The sequence below is a fragment of the Mesoplodon mirus genome (genome assembly GCF_964341445.2).
Source record: "Mesoplodon mirus genome assembly, chromosome: 17".
In the NCBI taxonomy this organism is placed as follows: domain Eukaryota; kingdom Metazoa; phylum Chordata; class Mammalia; order Artiodactyla; family Ziphiidae; genus Mesoplodon; species Mesoplodon mirus.
Genome location: NC_138993.1, coordinates 426917 through 450455, shown reverse-complemented (window position 1 = coordinate 450455; position 23539 = coordinate 426917). Strand labels below are relative to the sequence as shown.

General features: G+C 44.1%; 1 protein-coding gene across 7 annotated transcripts in view; it reads left to right on the top strand.

Moving 5' to 3' along the window:
• Window positions 1-23539, top strand: part of CPAP (centrosome assembly and centriole elongation protein) — a 60422-nt gene that overhangs the window by 33372 nt on the left and 3511 nt on the right. For 6 of the 7 annotated variants that reach the window (XR_014291775.1, XR_014291776.1, XR_014291777.1 and 3 more), the window contains 7 exons: window positions 8796-9038; window positions 12321-12405; window positions 19477-19538; window positions 19800-19919; window positions 21558-21698; window positions 21778-21862; window positions 21945-22065. Coding sequence is in view for 1 of the 7 variants with exons in the window: in XM_082602578.1 (XP_082458704.1) it covers window positions 8796-9038; window positions 12321-12405; window positions 19477-19538; window positions 19800-19919; window positions 21558-21698; window positions 21778-21862; window positions 21945-22065 (857 nt within the window). In the remaining 6 variants the exon portion in view is untranslated. The remainder of the gene's footprint in view (window positions 1-8795; window positions 9039-12320; window positions 12406-19476; window positions 19539-19799; window positions 19920-21557; window positions 21699-21777; window positions 21863-21944; window positions 22066-23539) is intronic. The other variant, XR_014291774.1, reaches the window with a different exon arrangement.

Genomic DNA, 23539 nt, shown 5'->3' with positions numbered 1-23539 from the left:
GAATCCATTTTGAGTTTATTTTTGTGTATGGTGTTAAGGAGTGTTCTAATTTCATTCTTTTACATGTAGCTGTCCAGTTTTCCCAGCACCACTTATTGAAGAGACTGTCTTTTCTCCATTGTATATCCTTGCCTCCTTTGTCATAGATTAGTTGACCATAGGTGCGTGGGTTTACCTCTGGGCTTTCTATCTTGTTCCATTGATCTGTGTTTCTATTTTTGTGCCGGTACCATATTGTCTTGATTACTGTAGCTTTGTAGTATAGTCTGAAGACAGGGAGTCTGATTCCTCCAGCTCCATTTTTTCCCCTCAAGACTGCTTTGGCTATTTGGGGTCTTTTGTGTCTCCATACAAATTTTAAGATTTTTTGTTCTAGTTCCGTAAAAAATGCCATTGGTAATTTGATAGGGATTGTGTTGAATCTGTAGATTGCTTTGGGTAGTATAGTCATTTTCACAGTATTGATTCTTCCAATCCAAGAACATGGTATATCTCTCCATCTGTTGGTATCATCTTTAATTTCTTTCATCATTGTCTTATAGTTTTCTGCATACAGGTCTTTTGTCTCCCTAGGTAGGTTTATTCCTAGGTATTTTATTCTTTTTGTTGCAGTGGTAAATGGGAGAATTTCCTTAATTTCTCTTTCAGGTTTTTCATCATTAGTGTATAGAAATGCCGGAGATTTCTGTGCATTAATTTTGTAACCTGCAACTTTATTTACCAAATTAATTGATTAGCTCTAGTAGTTTTCTGGTGGCATCTTCAGGATTCTCTATGTATAGTATCATGTCATCAGCAAACAGTGACAGTTTTACTTCTTCTTTTCCAATTTGTATTCCTTTTTCTTCTCTGATTGGTGAGGCTAGGACTTCCAAAACTATGTTGAATAATAGCCACGAGGGTGGACATCCTTGTCTTGTTCCTGATCTTAGAGGAAATGTTTTCAGTTTTTCACCATTGAGAATGATGTTTGGTGTCGATTTGTCATATATGGCCTTTATTATGTTGAGGTAGTTTCCCTCTGTGCCAACTTTCTGGAGTGTTTTTATCATAAATGGGTGTTAAATTTGTCAAAAGCTTTTTCTTCATCTATTGAGATGATCATATGGTTTTTATTCTTCAGTTTGTTAATATGTTGTATCACATTGATTTGCATATATTGAAGAATCCTTGCATCCCTGGGATAAATCCCACTTGATCATGGTGTATGATCCTTTTAATGTATTGTTGGATTCTGTTTTCTAGTATTTTGTTGAGGATTTTTGCATCTATATTCATCAGTGATACTGGTCTGTAATTTTCTTTTTTTGTAGTATCTTTGTCTGGTTTTGGTGTCAGGGTGATGGTGGCCTCATAGAATGAGTTTGGGATTGTTCCTTCCTCTGCAATTTTTTGGAAGAGTTTGAGAAGCATGGGTGTTAGCTCATCTCTAAATGTTTGATAGAATTCGCCTGTGAAGCCATCTGGTCCTGGACTTTTGTTTGTTGTAAGAATTTTAATCACAGTTTCAATTTCATTACTTGTGATTGGTCTGTTCATATTTTCTGTTTCTTCCTGGTTCAGTCATGGAAGGTTATACCCTTCTAAGAATTTGTCCATTTCTTCCAGGTTGTCCATTTTGTTGACATAGAGTTGCTTGTAGTAGTCTCTTAGGATGCTTTGTATTTCTGCGGCGTCGTAACTTCTCTTTCATTTCTAATTTTATTGATTTGAGTCCTCTCCCTCTTTTTCTTGATGAGTCTGGCTAATGGTTTATCATTTTTGTTTGTCTTCTCAAAGAACCAGCTTTTTTTTTTTTTTTGCGGTACGTGGGCTTCTCACTGTTGTGGCTTCTCCCGTTCTTTTTTCTGTATTCTGTTCCGCAGCAGTGAATTCCACCATTCTGTCTTCCAGGTCACTTATGCGTTCTTCTGCCTCAGTTATTCTGCTATTGATTCCTTCTGGTGTATTTTTCATTTCAGTTATTGTATTGTTCATCTCTGTTTGTTTTTTCTTTAATTCTAGGTCTTTGTTAAACATTTCTTGCATCTTCTCGATCTTTGCCTCCATTCTTTTTCCGAGGTCCTGGATCATCCTCACTATCATTCTGAAATCTTTTTCTGGAAGGTTGTCTATCTCCACTTCATTTAGTTGTTTTTCTGGGGTTTTATCTTGTTCCTTCATCTGGTACATAGCCCTCTGCCTTTTCATCTTGTCTGTCTTTCTGTGAATGTGGTTTTTGTTCCACAGGCTGCAGGATTGTAGTTCTTCTTGCTTCTGCTGTCTGCCCTCTGGTGGATGAGGCTATCTAAGAGGCTTGTGCAGGTTTCCTGATGGGAGGGACTGGTGGTGGGTAGAGCTGGCTGTTGCTCTGGTGGGCAGAGCTCAGTAAAACTTTAATCCACTTGTCTGCTGATGGGTGGGGCTAGGTTCCCTCCCTGTTGCTTGTTTGATCTGAGGGAACCCAGCACTGGATCCTACCGGGGCTCTTTGGTGGGGCTAATGGCGGACTCTGGGAGGGTTCACGCCAAGGAGTACTTCCCAGAGCTTCTGCTGCTAGTGTCCTAGTCCTCATGGTGAGACACAACCACCACCACCCCCGCCTCTGCAGGAGACCCTCCAACACTAGCAGGTAGGTCTGGTTCAGTATCCTCTGGGGTCACTGCTCCTTCCCCTGGGTTCCGATGTGCACACTGCTTTGTGTGTGCCCTCCAAGAGTGGAGTCTCTGTTTCCCCCAGTTTTGTCGAAGTCCCACAATCAAATCTCACTAGGCTTCAAAGTCTGATTCTCTAGGAATTCCTCTCCCGTTGCCGGACCCCCAGGTTGGGAAGCCTGACTTGGGGCTCAGAACCTTCACTCCAGTCGGTAGACTTCTGTGGTATAAGTGTTCTCCAGTCTATGAGTCACCCACCCAGCAGTTATGGGATTTGATTTTAGTGTGATTGCGCCCCTCCTACAATCTCATTGTGGCTTCTCCTTTGTCTTTGGATGTGAGGTATCTTTTTTGGTGAGTTCCAGTGTCTTCCTGTCGATGATTGTCCAGCACCTAGTTGTGATTCTGGTGTTCTTGCAAGAGGGAGTGAGAGCACGTCCTTCTACTCTACCATCTTGGTCTCCAGTCTTTCAGTGCAGGTGGGCATCATCAGTCATTGAGCGCCATAACGAACAGTAGAGCCAAAGCAGCAATCAGAAAAGTCAGGCTCGTGCAAACCTTCGGTCTTGGTGAGTTACTCACGATGTTCCCAGGGCCTTATCTCCACGCTCCAGAGGCCGTCCTTTGGAAGCACTGCCTCCCCTTCTGCACCCGGAAGGCAGATTGTTAACCTCTGGACCACCAAGACGTCCCTGAATTTCTTTTAAATAGTCTATAATATAGATTAGTATTATAATCTATAATAATACAAATTTGGCATGTTTTTTTTGTGTGTGTGTTAACACTTCAGATATTTTAAGCAGTAGCCAAAACCAAATTTAGCTATCAGAAAACTTTTTTACTGAATTTAAAACCATAGCCTAAAATATCTGCACAATGGGTTTGTCATTCATTTTTCTTGTTTCTGAATCTCCTAGGAGTAAAGCAGTACTGACTTGATACATTGCTATGTTATCAAAATCTTATGAGATTAAAAAAAAACCAACCTTCTCAGACCACCCAATATATTTGACTCCCCCGTAAGATCGATTCCCCCCACCTTTCCCTCTTTCTAATAGCTCAGGACATGATTACTTCTTCCAAACTGATTCAAACCAGAGCAGAGAAGCTGTCTTGCTCTAGTTTGACTTTATTATATGTGAATGACACATACATTTTACTCTCTCGTAACCTGGTGCCTCTGCCTCAGGAAGTGCATCCTCTCCTCTGTGAACCTGTTCTGTCCAGTCTGCTATAGCCATTAGCCGCATGTGGCTACTTAAATTTCAGTTAGTTGAAATTAAGTGAAACTAAACATTCAGTTTCTCAGTCACATTAGCCACATTTCAAGTGCTTGATAGTCACGGGTGGCTGGTAGCTGTCACGCTGGACAGTGCAGGTCTAGGACACACCCCCTTTGCAGAAGGCCCTGGGCAGTGCTGGTCTAGAGGCCTCACCTCCTGGAGACGGGGGTGGGAGTGGAGAATTGTCGATGACACGTCTCTGTCCTCCTGGCATTGACCTGTGTAGCCTGCTGCAGACTCCGGCGGCTCTAACTAGCGGTGACCGTTCCTGCTGATGATCAGTTGGTCCGAGCTTGCCCACTGGGAGCCCCTAAGTACATTAGCTTCCTTGTCCTTTGGCACTGCTGTTCCTTTGAAGTTTCGAACGTTCTCCCTGCTTTCCGTGATGATCGGTGGCTTCAGACCACCTGGTGTTTGCGTTTCTCCCCCCTCCAACCCGCAGCAGATCTGAAATCCGCTGTCTGTGAGGAGGCCTCTTCCTTTCATCTTAGCATTTGGGTCTGCCTGAGGGTGGGCGCAGGCTCACAGTGCCCCCCTTTCTGTTGGAGCCTGTGCTAGCGACAGGGCTGGGGGCACGGGCCTTGATGAGGTCATGAGTTCCCACTGGTTTTTGTGTCTTAGTCACATATTATTCTGATTTTCATACCGTGAGGTTTCATTGACTGCTTGCACACTGGTGTTCAGTCAGATCTCCGCTCACCACAGACCTGCGCGTCGCTTTCCTCATCCAGCAGATATTTAAGGGCCCTTGACTTGTGAGGTGCTGTGGTGAGCTGGTCAGCTTGCTTCGGGTGTTTCAAACTTAACTCACCCCGTCCCTACTGAATCTGCCTTTCCTTCGGACTTCTTGCACATTCACTCAGGCTGGAAATCTGGACACCTTCACTTTCAAATCCAATTCAAGTCAGACAGTAAGTTCCTTTGACTTCATCTCCTCTATAACTTTTTTATCCTGACCCTTTGTCTCCCTCCCGCCTCTTTTCTTGTCTGACCTGTGTTTGTCCTGATCTCTTAGCTTCATTGTCTGTCTTGTTCCCTTTCCTCCAGCATCCGCCGGCTTCCTCTTGGGGTAGAACGCAGGCTCCTCAGCCTGCCATGCTAGACACTGCATAGACCCTCTACCAGCCCTTTATCCATCTCCACATTTGTATATTTTCTCTCGTAGTAACCTTTCTCTTTCTCCTTATTGGTCTTTTAGTGAAAACGTGCTTCAGTGAGCTTTTTTTTTTTTTTTTTTTTTTTTTTTGAGGTACGCGGGCCTGTCACTGCTGTGGTCTCTCCCGTTGCGGAGCTCAGGCTCCGGACGCGCAGGCTCAGTGGCCATGGCTGACGGGCCCAGCCGCTCCACGGCACGTGGGATCCTCCCGGACCGGGGCACGAACCCGTGTCCCCTGCATCGGCAGGCGGACTCTCAACCACTTCACCACTAGGGAAGCCCCCAGTGAGCTTATTTTGATGTTGTTTCCCACAGCTTTAAGACCGGAGAGCCTCTTTCCCCCGGTTACTAATGCTTGCAAACTCCAGCTGTTATTTAAACCCTATTTCCTAGCTTTTTGTAAGCAAGTCCATAATATTTGTCACTCCTTTTATTACTCTGTAACCTTTTATTCCTATTAGGACTTTCAAACCAGCTGGTCTTACTTACCTTCTTGTGTCCTTAAACCCCAGAATTGGGCTTCCCTGGTGGTGCAGTGGTTGAGAGTCCGCCTGTCGATGCAGGGGACACGGGTTCGTGCCCCAGTCCGGGAGGATCCCACGTGCCGCGGAGCGGCTGGGCCCGTCAGCCATGGCCACTGAGCCTGCGCGTCCGGAGCCTGAGCTCCGCAACGGGAGAGACCACAGCAGTGACAGGCCCGCGTACCGCAAAAAGAAAAAAAACCCAAAAAACCCCCCAAAAAACAAAAAACCCAGAGTCTGTCACTGTAATCATTACTTTAAATGTATTCTGTGCTCCCTTTTCTCAAGTGGTCATACTTTGTGTGGCAAAACTAAATCCCTGGCATTTCCTGCCTACGCCATCTCTGTGCCCGTAACACTTAATTTAGCTGAAAGAGAAACGTCACAGGGAGCAGGCTCACTTTAAGTCGTTAGCACAACCCGAGGCGGGCCTGTCGTGCTCCGTCCCCTTCCACCCCGTGCCCTGGAGGACGGTGCCGTAGTCCCCCTGCTCGGCCCTCCCACCCTGTGGCCTCGCTGTCCCCCGAAGGCCCTGCTTCGGCCTGGCTGAGAACTTGACCCTGGTCCTCCCCTTGGGCCACCTCGTGCACACGAGGTCCCACGCGGCGCTGCCCCCCGCCCCCCGCTGTCCATCCTCACGCCTCTGGACCTTCCCCTCAGTGTCCACGCCGCTGGACTGCAACTCCACAGCCCCTGTCGGCCACACCCCTCTTTGTTCCTTGCAGCAGATGCCTTGAAAGCGTTGTCTGTATCTCTGCCTCCAAATCTTGCCTCTTGTTTTCTCTGTGCTTTCGTCCACACTGCTGCTCTGAACCCGCTCCTGTGGCACTGCCAGCCCCCCGCCAGGACAGCCCTGGCGGCAGTTTAGCAGCTCATGGGTCCCGGGGCACCGGATGCTCGGGTGACCGTCTCGTCTCCTCTTGCTTTTCCTCCTCTTTAACTTAATGGTGGAGTTCATCCAGCAGGGAGGCTGACCTGTCCTTCCTCGATGGTCTTGTCTAGTTTCTTGGCTTAAATAATGCTTAATGTGCTGAAGGCTCCCGGACATCAGCCCCGGCCTGGACTGCTCTCTGCGTGGCCAGTGTGTCTGACCGGCGGCTGGACACCTCACATGCCCTGTCCCATCACCCTCCCCAGCCATCTCCAGCTCGGGCCAGAAATTAGAGTCCTTCTCTTCTCTTTCTCCTACACCCCATGCTGTTCTGTCAGAACACCTGCCCAGATCTGAGTTTCCATGTCCGAGTTACTGGACTCACCGGCTGCCCGGCCTCTGTTCTTGCCCTTGTCCCCGTGGTTTCTCCCCACACAGTGGCCAGCGATCCTTCCTGAAGGAAGTCAGGCCACGTCCCCTCTGCTTGCAGCCCTTCCACGACTCTACTTTTTTCTTGTAATAAGAGCCCCAGCCCTTACGATGGCCTCGAGTTCCTATAAGATCTGGTGTCTTTCTGCCTTTTTCACATCATCTGCAACCCTCCCCAGCTGGCTGGCTGGCCTCTTGGTGTTGTATGACTGGGCTGGCACCTTTCTTCGTGCTGTGTCTGCTGGTGCTTCTGGGAACGTGCGTTCCCGGGCACCCACCACGCAGCGTGTCCTCTGCCGCTCTCAGCACTCTGTTCGCTGAGGCTCCCGTAGTTGGGGCCACGGCTGGCCTTCTGCTCGTGCCTCCTGCCCAGCAGCCTTGACTCCTCCCGCCCGCTCTGCTTCTCTCCCAGGCCCCTGTCACCTCCTAACACAAGTCCCCTGCGATCCGTGTTTCGTTCTTTGTATTCAAGGACTTTAACAGTACCTGATAGATAGTAGATATGTTATAAATGCTGCTTTTGCATTTTTAACTTTATTGAGGAATAATTGAAATATATAACTATGTATTTAAGTTTACAGTGTGATGATTTGATATACGTATGCGCTATGGAATAATTAGCACAATCAAGTTAACTGTGTGTGCGTGTGTGTGGGTATGGTGAGAACGCTTAAGATCTGCTCCCAGCAGTTTTCAGATATACAACACAGTGTTATTAACTACAGTCACCATGCTCTCCATTAGCTCCTCAGAACTTATTCTTCCTATAACTCAGAGTTTGTATCCTTTGACCTGTATCTCCCCATTTCCCTCTCCCCCCAGCCCCTGGAAACCACCATTCTGTTCTTTGAAGTCAGCTTTTTTCCCCCTAAGATTCTACATATAAGTGATGCCATATAGCATTTGTCTACCTGTGGCTTATTTGGCTTTGAACTCGTAACTCATTTAGAGTTTATTTTCCCGCACGATGGCAGTGGTGGCCAGTTAGACATTGCTCGTCTCTCGGTTGCACCCACAATGTATAAATAGGCAGGCAGGCGCTCAGGAAGGTAATGACCTTGCTCCAAGCGCTTCCAAGGCACAGAGCTGGGATTCGAGCCTTGGCCTCAGCCGGGTGCAGAGCCACCTCTGTGGTGTTACACCCTGAGCAGGAGCCCTTTGAGCCCTAGTTTCTCCCTCTGCTGCCCACACTGCTCTGCTGACTGTCGTGCGTCTTCCGAGAGGGTGGGTGGTATCCAGGCACATGCGTGTTCGTGAGGCAGGCTCGGCCCGAGCGGGCTCCCAGCTGCTGGAGACGCTTTCTTGCTTCTGTCTAAACTTTCCTCCGCTCTGAGTCACTCGCCATAACTTGTACCCAGGTGGGTGCAGGTAGTGACTTCTGTTCATAAGTTGCAAATAGCTTCCACGCGTTTCCAGAAGTTTCTGCACTTATGTCATTTGGTCCGTCTGAAACAACTCATTTTCTTAGACCCGGTACTTCTCATGAATTCCAGAGAGACCCAGTTTCAGGGCTGGGAGTTCTGACCTGGAATCTTTTATTCCTTTTGCTTCTTCTGCTGCTTCAGTTAGTCATGGATTCCGGTTTCTGTTTTCTTCACCAGATAACCCCATCCGTCTCTCTCTGTTTCACTTGCTATCTTAGCTTAGACCTTTATCGCCTCACGCAGTGTAACGCGCTGGCTGCTAAGTGGCGTCTGCCTCCTCTGTCTCCTGACTTCTGGATGGCATGAGGGGAGACTCTAGCCTGAACCCCCTCCTTTTCCTGGGAAACCCAATGTCATTGACATTCCCTTTTCTGCTGTCTGTGATAGGCTGGCAATTCTGTTTTGTTGATGTGTCTTGTCTCTTCTCTTGCATTGTTTCAGTTCTAGTAATGCTTTTCCCTCCCCCCCCCCCCGAGAGGCTTTGAAGCAGCAGATAGCAGATTTACAGGAAGATTTGAAAAGAAAGGAAGCAAAATGGTCCAGTACACATGGCCGTCTTAGAAGCCAGATAGAAATGTTGGTCAAAGAGAACACAGACCTCCGGGAGGAAATAAAAGTGATGGAAAGGTTCCGACTAGATGCCTGGAAGAAAGCCGGAGCCACCGAGAGCAGCACCAGGATGGGGCAGTGTGTGACGGCCTCGAGAAGAGACGGGTCCACGGTAGGTTTTGTCACGTTGGGGAGATGCTAAATATTTCAGCAGTCAGATTCATAGAAGCAAAGTAGAAGGGTGGGTGCCAGGGATGGGGGAGGGGAGAAAGAGAAGCTGTCGTTCAGTGAGGGCAGTTTCAGGTTTGCAAGGTGAAGAGTTCTGGAGGTGATGGTGGTGACGGCTGCACGGTGGTGTGAATGTACTTAACGCCACTAACGTGTACATCTTAACATGGTTAAGATGGTGATTTTGTGTTATGTGTATTTTACCACAATTAAATACTTCTTTTGTGCGTCGCTATACACATAGTTTTCAAATTCATTTTTATAATTCTTATAAAGGAATTATAACACAATAGGCAGGTAATCTCAGTTAAAACAGGGTAAGTAAAATTTTTGCAGAGATTTTTTTTTTTTTTTTTGCATATGATCCTTTTAAATCAAGTATTTGCTTTTTTATTCATCTGTATTCACAACTGTGATGTGCCAGTCACGGCTTTGAGGCACTGGAGATCAAGCAATGAATAAAACAGACAAACTTCCTTGTTCTCTTGGAGCTTGGATTCCAGCCATGGGGGAAAGATGAGTGAAGCATATGGTGTGGGACGTAGTGTCGAGAACTCGGGAGGGAAAGCAAGGAGGCGGGATCACTGCTTGGGGGAGGGTGTTGCAGTTTATACAGGATGGCTGGGGAGGCCCTCCTGAGAAAGCGACGTTGGAATAATGGCCCAAAGAGGGCGCAGTGAGCCAGGCTGAGATGTGGGCCCGGAGCCCCGAGGCTGGGAGGACCAGGGTCCGTGAGGAGCAGAACAGGGGATGGGCCCAGAGACGGGCTCGAGGGTGGTGGTGCCGCTTTCGTTAGGCCTTAGTAACTACCTGTGGGCATCGCCTTTTCCCTCTGAGTCAGACGGGGAGCCCTGGCAGGGCTTGGATGGAAGGGGTGGCCTCCTCCTCTGTTTTGGTGAGCCCACCCTCCCTGCTGTAGACGTGCGAGTGGCCTGAAGTGGGCATTTGGGCGCCATCAGGACACCAGTTGGGGGATTGCTGCAGGTGGACGGGGTTTATTGAAGAACTGGTGATGGGCTGTGACAGCAAGAGAGGGGATGGGAATGGCTTCCAAGTTGAGTGTGGTTTTTCTGGCCCTTTACCGTGAGTCCCCACAAGAAGAGAGCACGCTTTTCCTGGGGGTGTGGGTGTTGGTTAGGAGCTCAGGTTAGATCAGGTGAGCTCGAAATGCCTACTAGACATCAGGTGGACATCAGGCAGGGCTGTGTATGTATCCAGAGAAGCTCAGGTCGGAGCGAGAAGTTTGGGGCCCTGGGAACGTGTGGGAGAGATCACTTGGGCTGAAGGCGTGGACGAGGCAGGGTCCCGGGTCCTGGCCAGGTGGTGAGGAGATGGCGGGGAGGAGAATGAACCCGAGTCTGAAATAAAGGAGGCCAGTGTGGTGTCCTGAGGGCCAAGTAAAGCAGCAGAGAGGCTGGTGCCCCAGAGGCTGCTGCCGAGTAAGCGGGGGACTGAAGATGGGTCCTCGGATATGCCGGGTAAAAGCCTGACCGGGTAGGAGAGTGAGAGGTTTCAGCAGAGTACAAAGCTTTGTGGAGAAGTTTTGCAGTAACAGTAAGGAAATGGGGCAGGAGCTGTAGGGGAAGTAGTTTTTTGTTTTGTTTTTTTTTTTTAAGATGGGAAAATCAACACGTGCTTATGTATTGGTGGGATTGATTCAATAGGAAAATATGGATGCAGGAGAGAGTGGGCGGGTTGCCGAAGCTGCGAGCACGAAGGAGAGGAGACCGGGTTGGGGGGGAGTGGAGGCGCCCGCCCGGCCGGGAGCTCGACGTCCGTGCCTGGTGACGGGGGCCTCAGCCGTGGACCTGGGGCTGGACGTGTGGTCCGTTGGTGGGACGTTCCCCCCTAACCCTCTAGCTTCCCTCGGGGAATGGAGGCTCGGGCATCTGCTGAGACTGAGGATGGAGGACACTCTGGGAGGCTGTACGGGCGGATTGGGGTCCACGAGAGTGGAAAGCAAAGGGCGAAGTGTGGTCTGACTCCTGGGCTGCACTAGGGACCCACGTAGGTTAGAGATTATATGTTTCAAGTGGGAATTGTTTGCGTTATTTTTCTTTATTCAGCTTTTTGGGTGTAGGGTGGTGGAGAGTAATATTGATATTTCAGCAGAGGTGTGGTCATCCAGGTGAATCCCACAGAGTGAGAGGGGCTGGAAGTTGACAGTATGTAAATACAACAGGAGTGCCTGCAGTGAACCATGAATTTAGGCTGCTCAAGGAGGGCATAGGTTTTGGGGAACACAGAAAATGTGGATCAGTGAATTGTGGGACCCTGTGGGCTGTAAGCATTGTTGGAGTGAGGGTCTCAGAGGGATGAGCTGGAAGGACAGGACATGGTAGTCAGAAGATGGAATTCTGCCCCCCAAACATTTTATTATGAAAGCTGCCCCAAATAGAGAAAGTTGGAAGAATAGTATGCTGAACACCTGAATACTCACCTAGATCCAACCATTGTTCACATTTTGCCATATTGCTGTATAGGTATTTTCCTGAACCATTTGAAGGTAATTGCAGAAATTGTGGCAACTCACCCCTAAATACTTTGGCACTTTATTAAATGGCACGGCTTCTTGGATAATTTTTAATTATTTTGTAGAATGTCCCACATTCTGGATTCGAATGCTTTGAAATTGATATTTTTGCAGTTCTTAATAATTGCAGATATTGATAATGACTAGTTCTAGACTTTGTCCATTGGAGCGCCTGGCCAGGGTGGGAGAGAACAGGTCTAGAGATGGCAGCTAAGGTATTGGGGTGGCTTCTCCTGGCACGTGGGGTACATGGGCATGAGACTTGCTGGGGCAGGGGTGGTTAGGGAGGAGAGAAGGAGATCTGGTTGGAGGCGGTGGTGGGGAGCAAGGAGGACATCTACCTTGACCTCTAAATCTGGGGGCTGCGGTAGGGACGGTGGTGAGCAGTCTTCTGCTGTCTGACCATGAGTTTCTCTCTTCTGGCCGCTCTGGTAACAGTCACAAAAAACTGTTTTGTTTTACATTGTCTGTTATGCCTTCACTTGAGGAATGCATGTATTTCCAGAGGCAGCGCGTGCGTGTGTGTGTAGTTCGTTCCTAGTAGCAGCTTGTTCACTCTGGCCTGTAGCAATAAACAAAAACAGCATAAATAACACACTTAAAACATTCCCATTGCAAGCTGAGTTCTGTTAGTTTCATTCCTTGTACTAATGTGTAAACTAATTTTATATTCAAAAATTTCTCATACTATAGAAGTCATCAGTTCGATTTCCAAAGAGTCAAGTTTCTTCAGGAACCCAGGTAGAAAAGTACAAAAAAAACTATTTACCAACACAAGGTAAGATAGTTGCATGATCTTTTTATAAAATATTTCAGGAATTTAAAGAGTGGAGAATTTACACCCAACTTAAGAAATAAAACATTGTAAATATAATTGAAGCCCCTATGTATCCTACTCCCAGTTAATGTGCACCCTGACAGCATTCCCTTTTTTTTCATTCTTTTACTACATTGTGTCTGTAAATCAATATAGTATTGTTTCATAGTCCATCCCTCTGCAGTTTGCTGCTTTCTCAGTATTTTAAGACCTACCCTCATTAATACATATAAACTCTAGCTGTACAGATTCCATGTGTATTTGCCACAGTATATTTTCTTGTTGGCGGGCATTCAGGTTTTCTGCCAGTTTGTCACAGAATGAAAAGGGCCGCAGAACAAGTCTCGGTCATGTGAGTTTCTCTCGGACACATGTCAGGAGTAGAATATTGGGTCACATCAGGTTTGTGCCACTTTCGGAGGCTTCCCTTTGCAAAGCGGTTGCCAGTTTCTTGTTTTACTGTTAGCAGAACATGCTCTCTGTGCTTGCCAACACTTGATCTGCTCAGACTTCATAATTTTGGCTAGTCAGCTGGGTGTGAAATGGTGGGTCAGTGTAATATGCATTTCCCAGATTACTGATGAGGTAATGTGAGCATCTTTTCATATTTAGTGGACATTTGGGTCTCCTCTTTTGTGAATTGCCTGTTCATTTCTTTTGCCCATTTAAAACTCTGTGTGTCTGTTTGTGTATGTATATATATGTGTATGTTTTTCCGTATTGAAGTTAGTTATTCTGCCTACTAATCCTTTGTCATTTGTAAGCACTGCCAATATCTTCTGCCAATCTGTATGTAGCTTTTTGGTTTGTAGGGTTTTTTTTGTTTTTTTTTTGCGGTACGCGGGCCTCTCACTGCTGTGGCCTCTCTTGTTGTGGAGCACAGACTCCGGACGCTCAGGCTCAGCAGCCATGGCTCACGGGCCCAGCCGCTTCGTGGCATGTGGGATCCTCCCAGACCGGGGCATGAACCCGTGTCCCCTGCATTGGCAGGCGGACTCTCAACCACTGGGCCACCAGGGAAGCCTGGTTTGTGGGTTTTTAAAAAAAATAAATTTATTTATTTATGGCTGTGTTGGGTCTTCGTTGCTGTGCGCAGGCTTTCTCTAGTTGCGGTGAGCGGAGGCTACTCTTCGTTGCGGTGCGTGGGCTTCTCATTGCGGTGGCTTCTCTTGTTGCGGAGCACGGGCTCTAGGTGCGTGGGCTTCAGTAGTTGTGGCACACGGGCTCAGTAGTTGTGGCTCGCGGGCTCTAGAGTGCAGGCTCAGTAGTTGTGGCACACGGGCTCAGTAGTTGTGGCGCACGGGCTTATTTGTTCCACGGCATGTGGGATCTTCCCAGACCAGGGCTCGAACCTGTATCCCGTGCATTGGCAGGTGGATTCTCAACCACTGTGCCACGAGGGAAGTCCCTGGTTTGTGTTTTTTTTTTTTTTTTTTTTTTTTTGCGGTACGCGGGCTTCTCACTGCTGTGGCCTCTCTCGTCGTGGAGCACAGGCTCCGGATGTGCAGGCTCAGCGGCCATGGCGCACGGACTCAGCCGCTCCGTGGCATGTGGGATCCTCCCAGACCGGGGAACGAACCCGTGTCCCCTGCATCGGCAGGCGGACTCTCAACCACTGCGCCACCAGGGAAGCCCTGGTTTGTGTTTTTTATATACATGTTTTTCCTTTTAATATTGAAGTTAATCAATTTTCTAAAAAAAATGGTTTTCGCTTTTCGTGACTGAGATATCCTTCTCAATCGTCAGGTCACAAACATGCTATTTTCTCCCATGAACTTTTGTTTTCACAACTGGATCTTTAAGATCTACCTGGTATTTTTAGAAATTATTTCTGTGAATTAAATTTATAAAAGTGGATGTAACATATGCTGTTTGGCAGTTATAAATACTTGGGTAACCACTGCCTTGATAAAGAAATAGATTAGCATCCCAGAACTGACCCCTCCATGATTATATTACATTGCTTTTCCCTTGTAGTTTCTGCTTTCATAGGTACAGCCCTAAAAAAATGTTTTACTTGTTTTGAGCTTTCTGAGTAGAGTTGTACTGTATGTATTCCATTATCTTCTTTCACTACCTAGTTTTTTTTTTATACATCTTTATTGCAGTATAATTGCTTCACAATGCTGTTAGTTTCTGCTGTACAACAAAGTGATTCAGCCATATGCATACACATGTCCCCATGAGCCTCCCTCTTGAGCCTCCCTCCCATCCTCCCTATCCCACCCCTCTAGGTCATCGCAAAGCATTGAGCCCATCTCCTTCTGCTGTGCTGCTGCTTCTCACCAGCCAACCATTTTACATTCCATAGTGTGTATATGTCGATGCTACTCTCACTTCACCCCATCTTCGCCCTCCCACCCCATGTCCTCAAGTCCATTTTCTATGTGTACCTCTTTATTCCTGCCCTACAACTAGGTTCATCAGTACAGTTTTTTTTTTTTAGATTCCATATATATGCATTAGCATACAGTATTTGTTTTTCTCCTTCTGACTTAATTCACTCTGTATGACAGACTCTAGGTCCATCCACCTCACTACAAATAACTCAATTTCGTTTCTTTTTATGGCTGAGTAATATTCCATTGTATGTATGTGCCACATCTTCTTTATCCATTCATCTGTTGATGGACACTTAGGTTGCTTCCATGTCCTGGCTATTGTAAATAGAGCTGCAGTGAACATTGTGGTACATGACTATTTTTGAATTATGGTTTTTCTCAGGGTGTATGCCCAGTAGTGGGATGGCTGGGTCGTATGGTAGTTCTATTTTTAGTTTTTTTAAGGAACCTCCATATTCTCCATAGTTGCTGTATCAATTTACATTCCCACCAACAGTGCAAGAGGGTTCCCTTTTCTCCAAACACTCTCCAGCATTTATTGTTTGTAGATTTTTTCATGGTGGCCATTCTGACTGGTGTGAGGTGATACCTCATGGTAGTTTTTTTTTTTTTTTTTTTTTTTTGCAGTACGCAGGCCTCTCACTGTTGTGGCCTCTCCCGTTGCGGAGCACAGGCTCTTGACGTGCAGGCTCAGTGGCCATGGCTCACGGGCCCAGCCGCTCCGCGGCATGTGGGGTCCTCCCGGACCGGGGCACAAACCCGTGTCCCCTGCATCGGCAGGCGGACTCTCAACCACTGCGCCACCAGGGAAGCTCCTCATGGTAGTTTTGATTTGCATTTCTCTAATGATTAAAGATGTTGAGCATCCTTTCATGTGTTTGTTGGCAGTCTGTATATCTTCTGTGGAGAAATGTCTGTTTAGGTCTTCTGCCTGTTTTTGGATTGGGTTGTTTGTTTTAATATTGAGCTGCATGAGCTGCTTGTAAATTTTGGAGATTTAATCCTTTGTCAGTTGCTTCATTTGCAAATATTTTCTCCCATTCTGAGGGTTGTCTTTTGGTCTTGTTTATGGTTTCCTTTGCTGTGCAAAAGCATTTGAGTTTCATTAGGTCCCATTTGTATATTTTTATTTCCATTTCTCTAGGAGGTGGGTCAAAAAGGATCTTGCTGTGATGTATGTCATAGAGTGTTCTGCCTATGTTTTCCTCTAAGAGTTTGATAGTGTCTGGCCTTACATTTAGGTCTTTAATCCATTTTGAGTTTATTTTTGTGTATGCTGTTAGGGAGTGTTCTAATTTCATTCTTTTACATGTAGCTGTCCAGTTTTCCCAGCACCACTTATTAAAGAGGCTGTCTTTTCTCCATTGTGTAGTCTTGCCTCCTTTATCAAAGATAAGGTGACCATATGTACGTGGGTTTATCTCTGGGCTTTCTATCCTGTTCCATTGATCTGTATTTCTGTTTTTGTGCCAGTACCATACTGTCTTGATTACTGTAGCTTTGTGGTATAGTCTGAAGTCTGGGAGCCTGATTCCTCCATCTCCGTTTTTCTTTCTCAAGATCACTTTGTCTATTCGGGGTCTTCTGTGTCCATACAAATTGTAAATTTTTTTGTTCTAATTCTGTGACGAATGCTATTGGTAGTTTGATAAGGATTGCATTGAATCTGTAGATTGCTTTGGGTAGTATAGTCATTTTCACAATATTGATTCTTCCAGTCCAAGAACATGGTATATTTCTCCATCTGTTTATGTCATCTTTGATTTCTTTCATCAGTATTTTATAGTTTTCTGAGTACAGGTCTTTTTCTCCTTAGGTAGATTTATTCCTAGGTATTTTATTCTTTTTGTTGCAATGGTAAACAGGATTGTTTCCTTAATTTCTCTGATTTTTCATTGTTAGTTTATAGGAATGCCAGAGATTTCTGTGCATTAATTTTGTATCCTGCAACCTTACCAAATTCATTGATTAGTTCTAGTGGTTTTCTGGTGGCATCTTTAGGATTTTCTATGTATAGTATCATGTCATCAGCAAACAGTGACAGTTTTACTTCTTCTTTTCCAATTTGTATTCCTTTTCTTTTTCTTCTCTGTTTGCCGTGGCTAGGACTTCCAAAACTATGTTGAATAAGAGTGGTGAGAGTAGACATCCTTGTCTTGCTCCTGATCTTAGTGGAAATGCTTTCAGTGTTTCACCTTTGAGTATGATGTTGGCTGTGGCTTTGTCATATATGGCCTTTATTATGTTGAGGTAGGTTCCCTGTATGCTCATTTTCTGGAGAGCTTTTATCATAAATGGGTGTTGAATTTTGTCAAATGCTTTTTCTGCATCTATTGAGATGATCATATGGGTTTTTTTTCTTAATTTGTTTGTATGGTGTAGCACATTGATTGATTTGCATATACTGAAGAATCCTTGCATCCCTGGGATAAATCCCACTTGATCATGGTGTATGATCCTTTTAATGTGTTGTTGCATTCTATTTGCCAGTTTTTTTTCAGGATTTTTGCGTCTATATTCATCAGTGATATTGGTCTGTAATTTTTTTTGTGATATCTTTTTCTGGTTTTGGTGTCAGGGTGATGGTGGCTTTGCAGAACGAATTTGGGAGTGTCCCTCCCTCTGCAATTTTTTGGAAGAGTTTGAGAAGGATGGGTGTTAGGTCTTCTGTAAATGATTGATGGAATTCGCCTGTGAAGCCATCTGGTCCTGGGCTTTTGTTGGTTGGATTTTTTTTTTTTTTTTTACATCTTTATTGGAGTATAATTGCTTTACAATGGTGTGTTAGTTTCTGCTTTATAACAAAGTGAATCAGTTATACATATACACATGTTCCCATCTCTCTTCCCTCTTGCGTCTCCCTCCCTCCCACCCTCCCTCCCTATCCCACCCCTCTAGGTGGTCACAAAGCACTGAGCTGATCTCCCTGTGCTATGCGGCTGTGGTTGGAAGATTTTTAATTAGTTTCAATTTCATTTGTTGTGATAGGTCTGTTTATATTTTTTAATTCTTCCTGGTTCAGTCTTGGAAAATTGTATCTTTCCAAGAATTTGTCCATTTCTTCGTGGTTGTCCATTTTATTGGCATATAGCTGTTTGTGGTAGTCTCTTATAATCCTTTGTATTTCTGTGGTGTCGGTTGTGATTTCTCCTTTTTCATTTCTAATTTTATTGATTTGCATCCTCTCCCTTTTTGACTTGAGTCTAACTAAGGGAGAAGAAAGAGGAATGATTTAGCCACCATGATGCTGACTTCACCTTTAAAAGTTCCCAAATTTCTTTAATGTAGTTGAATTTCACCTTATTCCTTTATGGGTAGTGCTTCTTGCCTTAAGTCTTTACCTGTCCTGAGGTCATAAACATATACTCCTAAAGTATCTAGCTGTTCCATCATTGTTTATTAAATAATTGCTACATGTAATTTTATAAGGTGCTCACAGTGGTGGACACCCATTCCCCTCTGTTCCTCCCAGTAAGAATGTGCTCAGGGGCTTGTTCATGACGTTCACAAACAGCTGAGAGAATTAAGCTTGATGAGCTTGAATACTGGTTCTGACTTGACTTTTATTAGTTGACAACCTTGGCAAGTTGTTTAGCCTCTCAGCTTTGATTTCCTCACCTATAAAATGAGGCCGTTAGTCTTTTCTATGGAGGCTGGTTGTAAGATTTAGAGATGATGTAACACGGAGCTCACACTGCACTGTGGTTCTGTGTGCCTGTGAGGTGGAGGAAAGTGTTCATTTAGCCAAAATCTGTGTGCACTCCTTGATCCGTTTTTTCTTATATCCTTACCCCCCACTCCCATCAATCCCTAAACTAATCCTGATGTTGATATTTTCTGAATTAAGTAGGTTGAACCATATGATATTGCTAGCACTCAGCTGTTTGGGACCCACGGGTCAGTGATTTGACACAGTACAAACACTGCCGTCTCCATAGTCACCCACCAGCCTCCTGACTGGACTCTGCCTCTGTTCTTCTCCTCTAGTCTATTTTCCCTGGAGCATCCAGCATCCATTCTAGTGTTTAACATTTAAGTCAGATCTTGGCACTTGAGCTTGAAACCCTTCAAATTTGGGAGTGTTTATAATATCCATTGGCATATAAGAAGAAAATATTAGAACTTCAATGTATTTTTAATGTCACTTTCTTGTTGGTGGTGGTGTCTGTGTGTATGCACACACATGCTTATTTTATAATGTATGAACATGTACATGATTTGTGTGTTGGTCATGATCTAAAAAGTTTAGACCACAGCCATTAGGTTTAGATTATAATTACCCAGTTATTTTTTTTCAAGCCAAATTCTATGTGTATTCCTGGATGCTTCTATTATCTGTACCCCATTCCTACCCTCTAATTAAAGTCCTGGTGATTGTCTCCAAACTACCTTTGGGTCCATCTATTAGGTTAGTTGAGCACCTTTCTCCAGATTGTACACTTTCAGAGAACAGATACTTTGCCTTTCTTGATCATCAGGACTTAAGTATTTGAATAAGTATTTGAATTTATACAGTGAAGAACTCCTAGGAATTAGTAAAGAAAAGTACTAAGACTTCCTTAAATAATGGGTAAAGGATAGCAGTTCACAAAAGAAGAGTGAACTAAGGAGATGTTTGACCATAGTATTGAATAAACTTAAAACTTTCAATTAAATAATAAAACTAACTCTGGTAATTATATTCTAACAGGCAATCCATCTCGAAGATCCAAGTCTGTGTCTCGTGATTTAGGCAATTCGGATAAGGGACAAGTAAATCTCTTTGTTTTTATATATTAAAACATATTATTCAGGCTTAAAGTTGACTGGTTAACTGGCTTAAGTTTCTAAACCATTTATAAAGGAAGCTTTTTACTTAACATTGTAAATGTTTTCTATACAACACCAAATACTAGTCATACTAGAATCCTATAATAGTGGAATCTGGCTTTTGGAGTAAGTGTAAGTTTTAGCTGCTTGAGATTTTTTATTACATGTAATGTAGGACAGACTGAGAGCCTCTTGTCCTTACAGATAGCCTTACCCAGGGAGCCACCTGAACCAGTGAACTCTCCAGATCCTGAATGTAAAGAAGAGGATGAAAAAGAAGGAAAAGAAGAAATTCAGGGAGAAATCAGCCATCCTGATGGAAAGGTTAAACTTCTTTTTTTTCAAACCAATGAATACTATAAAAAATGAACATGGGTTAAAATAGAGTTGAAACACTTAGGTTCTGAAATGATCTTCAAGACTTGATGGGGCTGAAGACCTTAGCACCTTGGCACATGACTCGGTTTGAACCTTGGGACCCTATGAAAATACTCAATAGACAGCATACATTTAGTTGCCATTTCTGATTTAGAGATGATGCAACAAAAGGAGGAATACAATCTAGTTGCTTAAACTTCTTGTTCTTTCTCCAGACATAGCTAAGAAGCCTTGGTAATTAATCCTTGGTACTTTTGAAAACCTCAGTTCTCGGCCCTACCCTTCCTGCAGGCTTCCTTAAATATTTCCTGGATCAGCTGCTCTCCACCCCCGGCCTGACAATTTTATTCTTGTGCTTAGGAAAGGTTTTGAGTGGGAAAACGGCCTGGCTGGGTGTTCCAGCTAAAAAGTGAATGACAAGAGGAGGAACATAAACAGGGTTACTGAGGAGGTGATGAGGGAATTTTTCCTCAGGTTTATAGAACATGTACTTTTCCAAGTACTCTGATCCACTTTAATAGAAATCAGAAGGCCAAAGTTCACTGCAAATCTTGAGGAATGAGTGAAGAACAAAGACCAACAGTCAGAAGTAAGTTGTTAGACTCTTCCTGTACAAACTCTACTTTAGGATAACAAATTGTTTGACGAGGGAAGGTTTTCTTTTTTAGAAGAAGAATCGCAGCTAATGAATGGAAGAGGAATGAGAAAATTAGAGAATCACCAGTTTACAATTTCCGATGACACGAAGGGTCTATAGGTAGTCATCAGTGGCTCCTAAAACCTTAGACGAAAGGTTGACGGATCTCGTGATGCCACCCAGTCAGTGCTGAGGTCAGGAGGCAGCACATACTTACTAGATTTCTGGATGTGCTGCCATACAAAGCCCACTGCTGCACCTAAAAGTACTCGTCAGAGTAGTTCAGCTGGAATTTAATCAAGCCTCGAGAGCTAACTACTGGGTTTTTTTAAGGAAAAACAGTGATATTGGAACGTGTTTAATGACACCATAACGGAAAAGCAATCAGCCAAATCCAGAGTGTGGGAAACGTTACATATTCAGTGACCCAGTTCCTTCAACAGTTGGCATTAAAAAAGGGGGAAAGGGACCATTAGAAATTGAGGGTAGAGACACATCAAGTGTGTGTGGATCTTGTTTTGATCTTGATTCAAGTAAACTGTAAAAGGCCTTCTTTGTGTGAATTTATGGAAAATATGGCTATGATATGATGAAGGAATGAATTAGTTTATTAGGGATGATAACGGTTTGGTTATGTTAAAAATCCTTCCATTAGAGATATCTGTTGAAATGTTTACAGGAGAAGTGATGTCTGCACTTTGCTTGAAAAAAAAACTACTAAAAAGTTTGTTTTCGGGGAAGAGTGACCTAAGAACAGTGATGTGTAGATAAGTGAAGTTGATTATTATGAGCTTATTAACATTTGTCTCCCTCTGAGAAATGTTTTAATTTTTATTATGAAAAATTTCAAAGTAGGCAATTTAAAAGAATTAGGGATATTTTTGTCGTGTGGTCTCAGGAAGTTTTACATATTGATAGTCCTGTTTTTTTGTTTTTTTTTTTTGTAGATAGAAAAGGTTTATAAGAATGGGTGCCATGTTATATTGTTTCCAAATGGAACCCGAAAAGAAGCGAGTGCAGATGGAAAGACGGTCACTGTCACTTTCTTCAACGGTGACGTCAAGCAGGTCATGCCGGATGGGAGAGTGGTAGGTTTCCAGGGGCGTGTTTTGTCCGTAGCGTAAACACCTCTGAAGAGGAGGCGGTGCTGACTCTGTGTCTTTGCAGATCTACTACTACGCAGCCACACACACCACCCACACCACGTACCCAGAAGGACTGGAAGTCTTACATTTCTCAAGCGGACAGATAGGTGAAAACCTGTGCCCTATCAGTTATTACATTCTTCCTTTCCTTTAAAAATAAAATATTTATGGTAACTCCTTTTTCTACAGAAAAACATTTCCCAGATGGAAGAAAAGAAATCACGTTTCCTGATCAGACTATCAAAAACTTGTTTGCTGATGGACAAGAAGAAAGCATTTTCCCAGATGGTACAATTGTCAGAGGGCAACGGTATGTTACCTGTTTTGTTTCTAGATTTTCTAGTTTTCAACTTTTATTAGCAGTTGAATTTTAAAAATCTTAAAACATTTGTTTAAGTCATTCAACATTTCACTGCGTTCAGAATTTGAGAGCAGGTAAGACATGTTTTCAGCATTCTGGAGTTTAGGATGAGTTTGAGATAAATGCATTGTAACGTCTAGTTAGTCTCTAGCGTACAGACCTAAAGGGTGTCTGAACAGCACTTCACGAAAGGAGAATGGCAAGTATTTGTTTAGAAATCAGTCTGGTGAAATTTGAAAACAGTGAGCGAGATACAAAGAAGGAAAGCTGCCCTGTCAATTTTTAACAATAACCAGACTCTGTATTTTGATTATCTTGGTCTCCCTGTCCCAGCATAAGCACTTTACCCCTCTGGCCACCCTAAGCCAATTCCTTAAAATCAACAATTTCTTTCTTTATCCTTCTGAGTGTTAAATTTCTTGAAGTTAGAGTCAACTTCTTCAATCCACAGTGAAGAGCATCTTATAAGCACCATTTTAATTGAAACCTTGGTGGAGTTTTGTCAAATCGAGAGTCCTATTTTTAGTTTCACCCTCCTCTCCTGGAGTGTAACAGTTTAAGTACCCATTAACTTGAATTCTATGATATAAACTTGGCAGTAATGTAGGAACGTCTCATGGTCATGACTGTGTTTCTCCCTTAATGTGGTCTGAAACTTTATCTGGTGCTCAACTAAAGATTTTCCTCAAACTTTATTTCTTCTGTGTACAGTATACTTTGATTTTAGAAACTTTTCAAAAAATTGACTCGTATGATTGAAATTTTCTGTAGTAGAAAGAAAATAATATGAAAAGGTCCCCATATCCGTCTATCCATCTTCAAGTATTAACTCATGGCAAGTCTTTTTTCATCTACACTCAAGCACATCCCATGTTATTAATTCATTCAGGATTATCATGTTTTAATGGAGGTATAACTGACAGATAACATTAGGTTCAGGTGTACAACAAAGATCTGATATTTGTATATATCGCAAGATGATCACAGAATTCTAGTTAACATCCATCATTACACATACTTACACATTTTTCTTGTGATGAACACTTTTATTCTCTTAGCAGCTTTCAAATATGCAATTCATTCAGGATTACTTTGCCGTTTTTCACTTACAGCAGTGGTTCTCAAACTTCAGGGTGTACCAGAATCACCTGGAGGGACTGTTCAAGAGCAGGTTGCTGGGCCCCAGCCAAATAATTTGCGTTTCTAATGAGCCCTCGGGTGATGCTGACACCCTAGGGCCACACTTGATAGGGCACTGGCTCTCTAACACTTGTATGTGGCACAGAGCCATTGTGTTCATATAAAATTTGAGAAATAACCAAAACAGAAAAAGCCATTCTGTGCTGAGAAGTTGAGTTCCAATTATACCTTATATAAGGACCAGGGATGATCTAGGAGAAGGAATAACTGCCAGAGTTCTCCT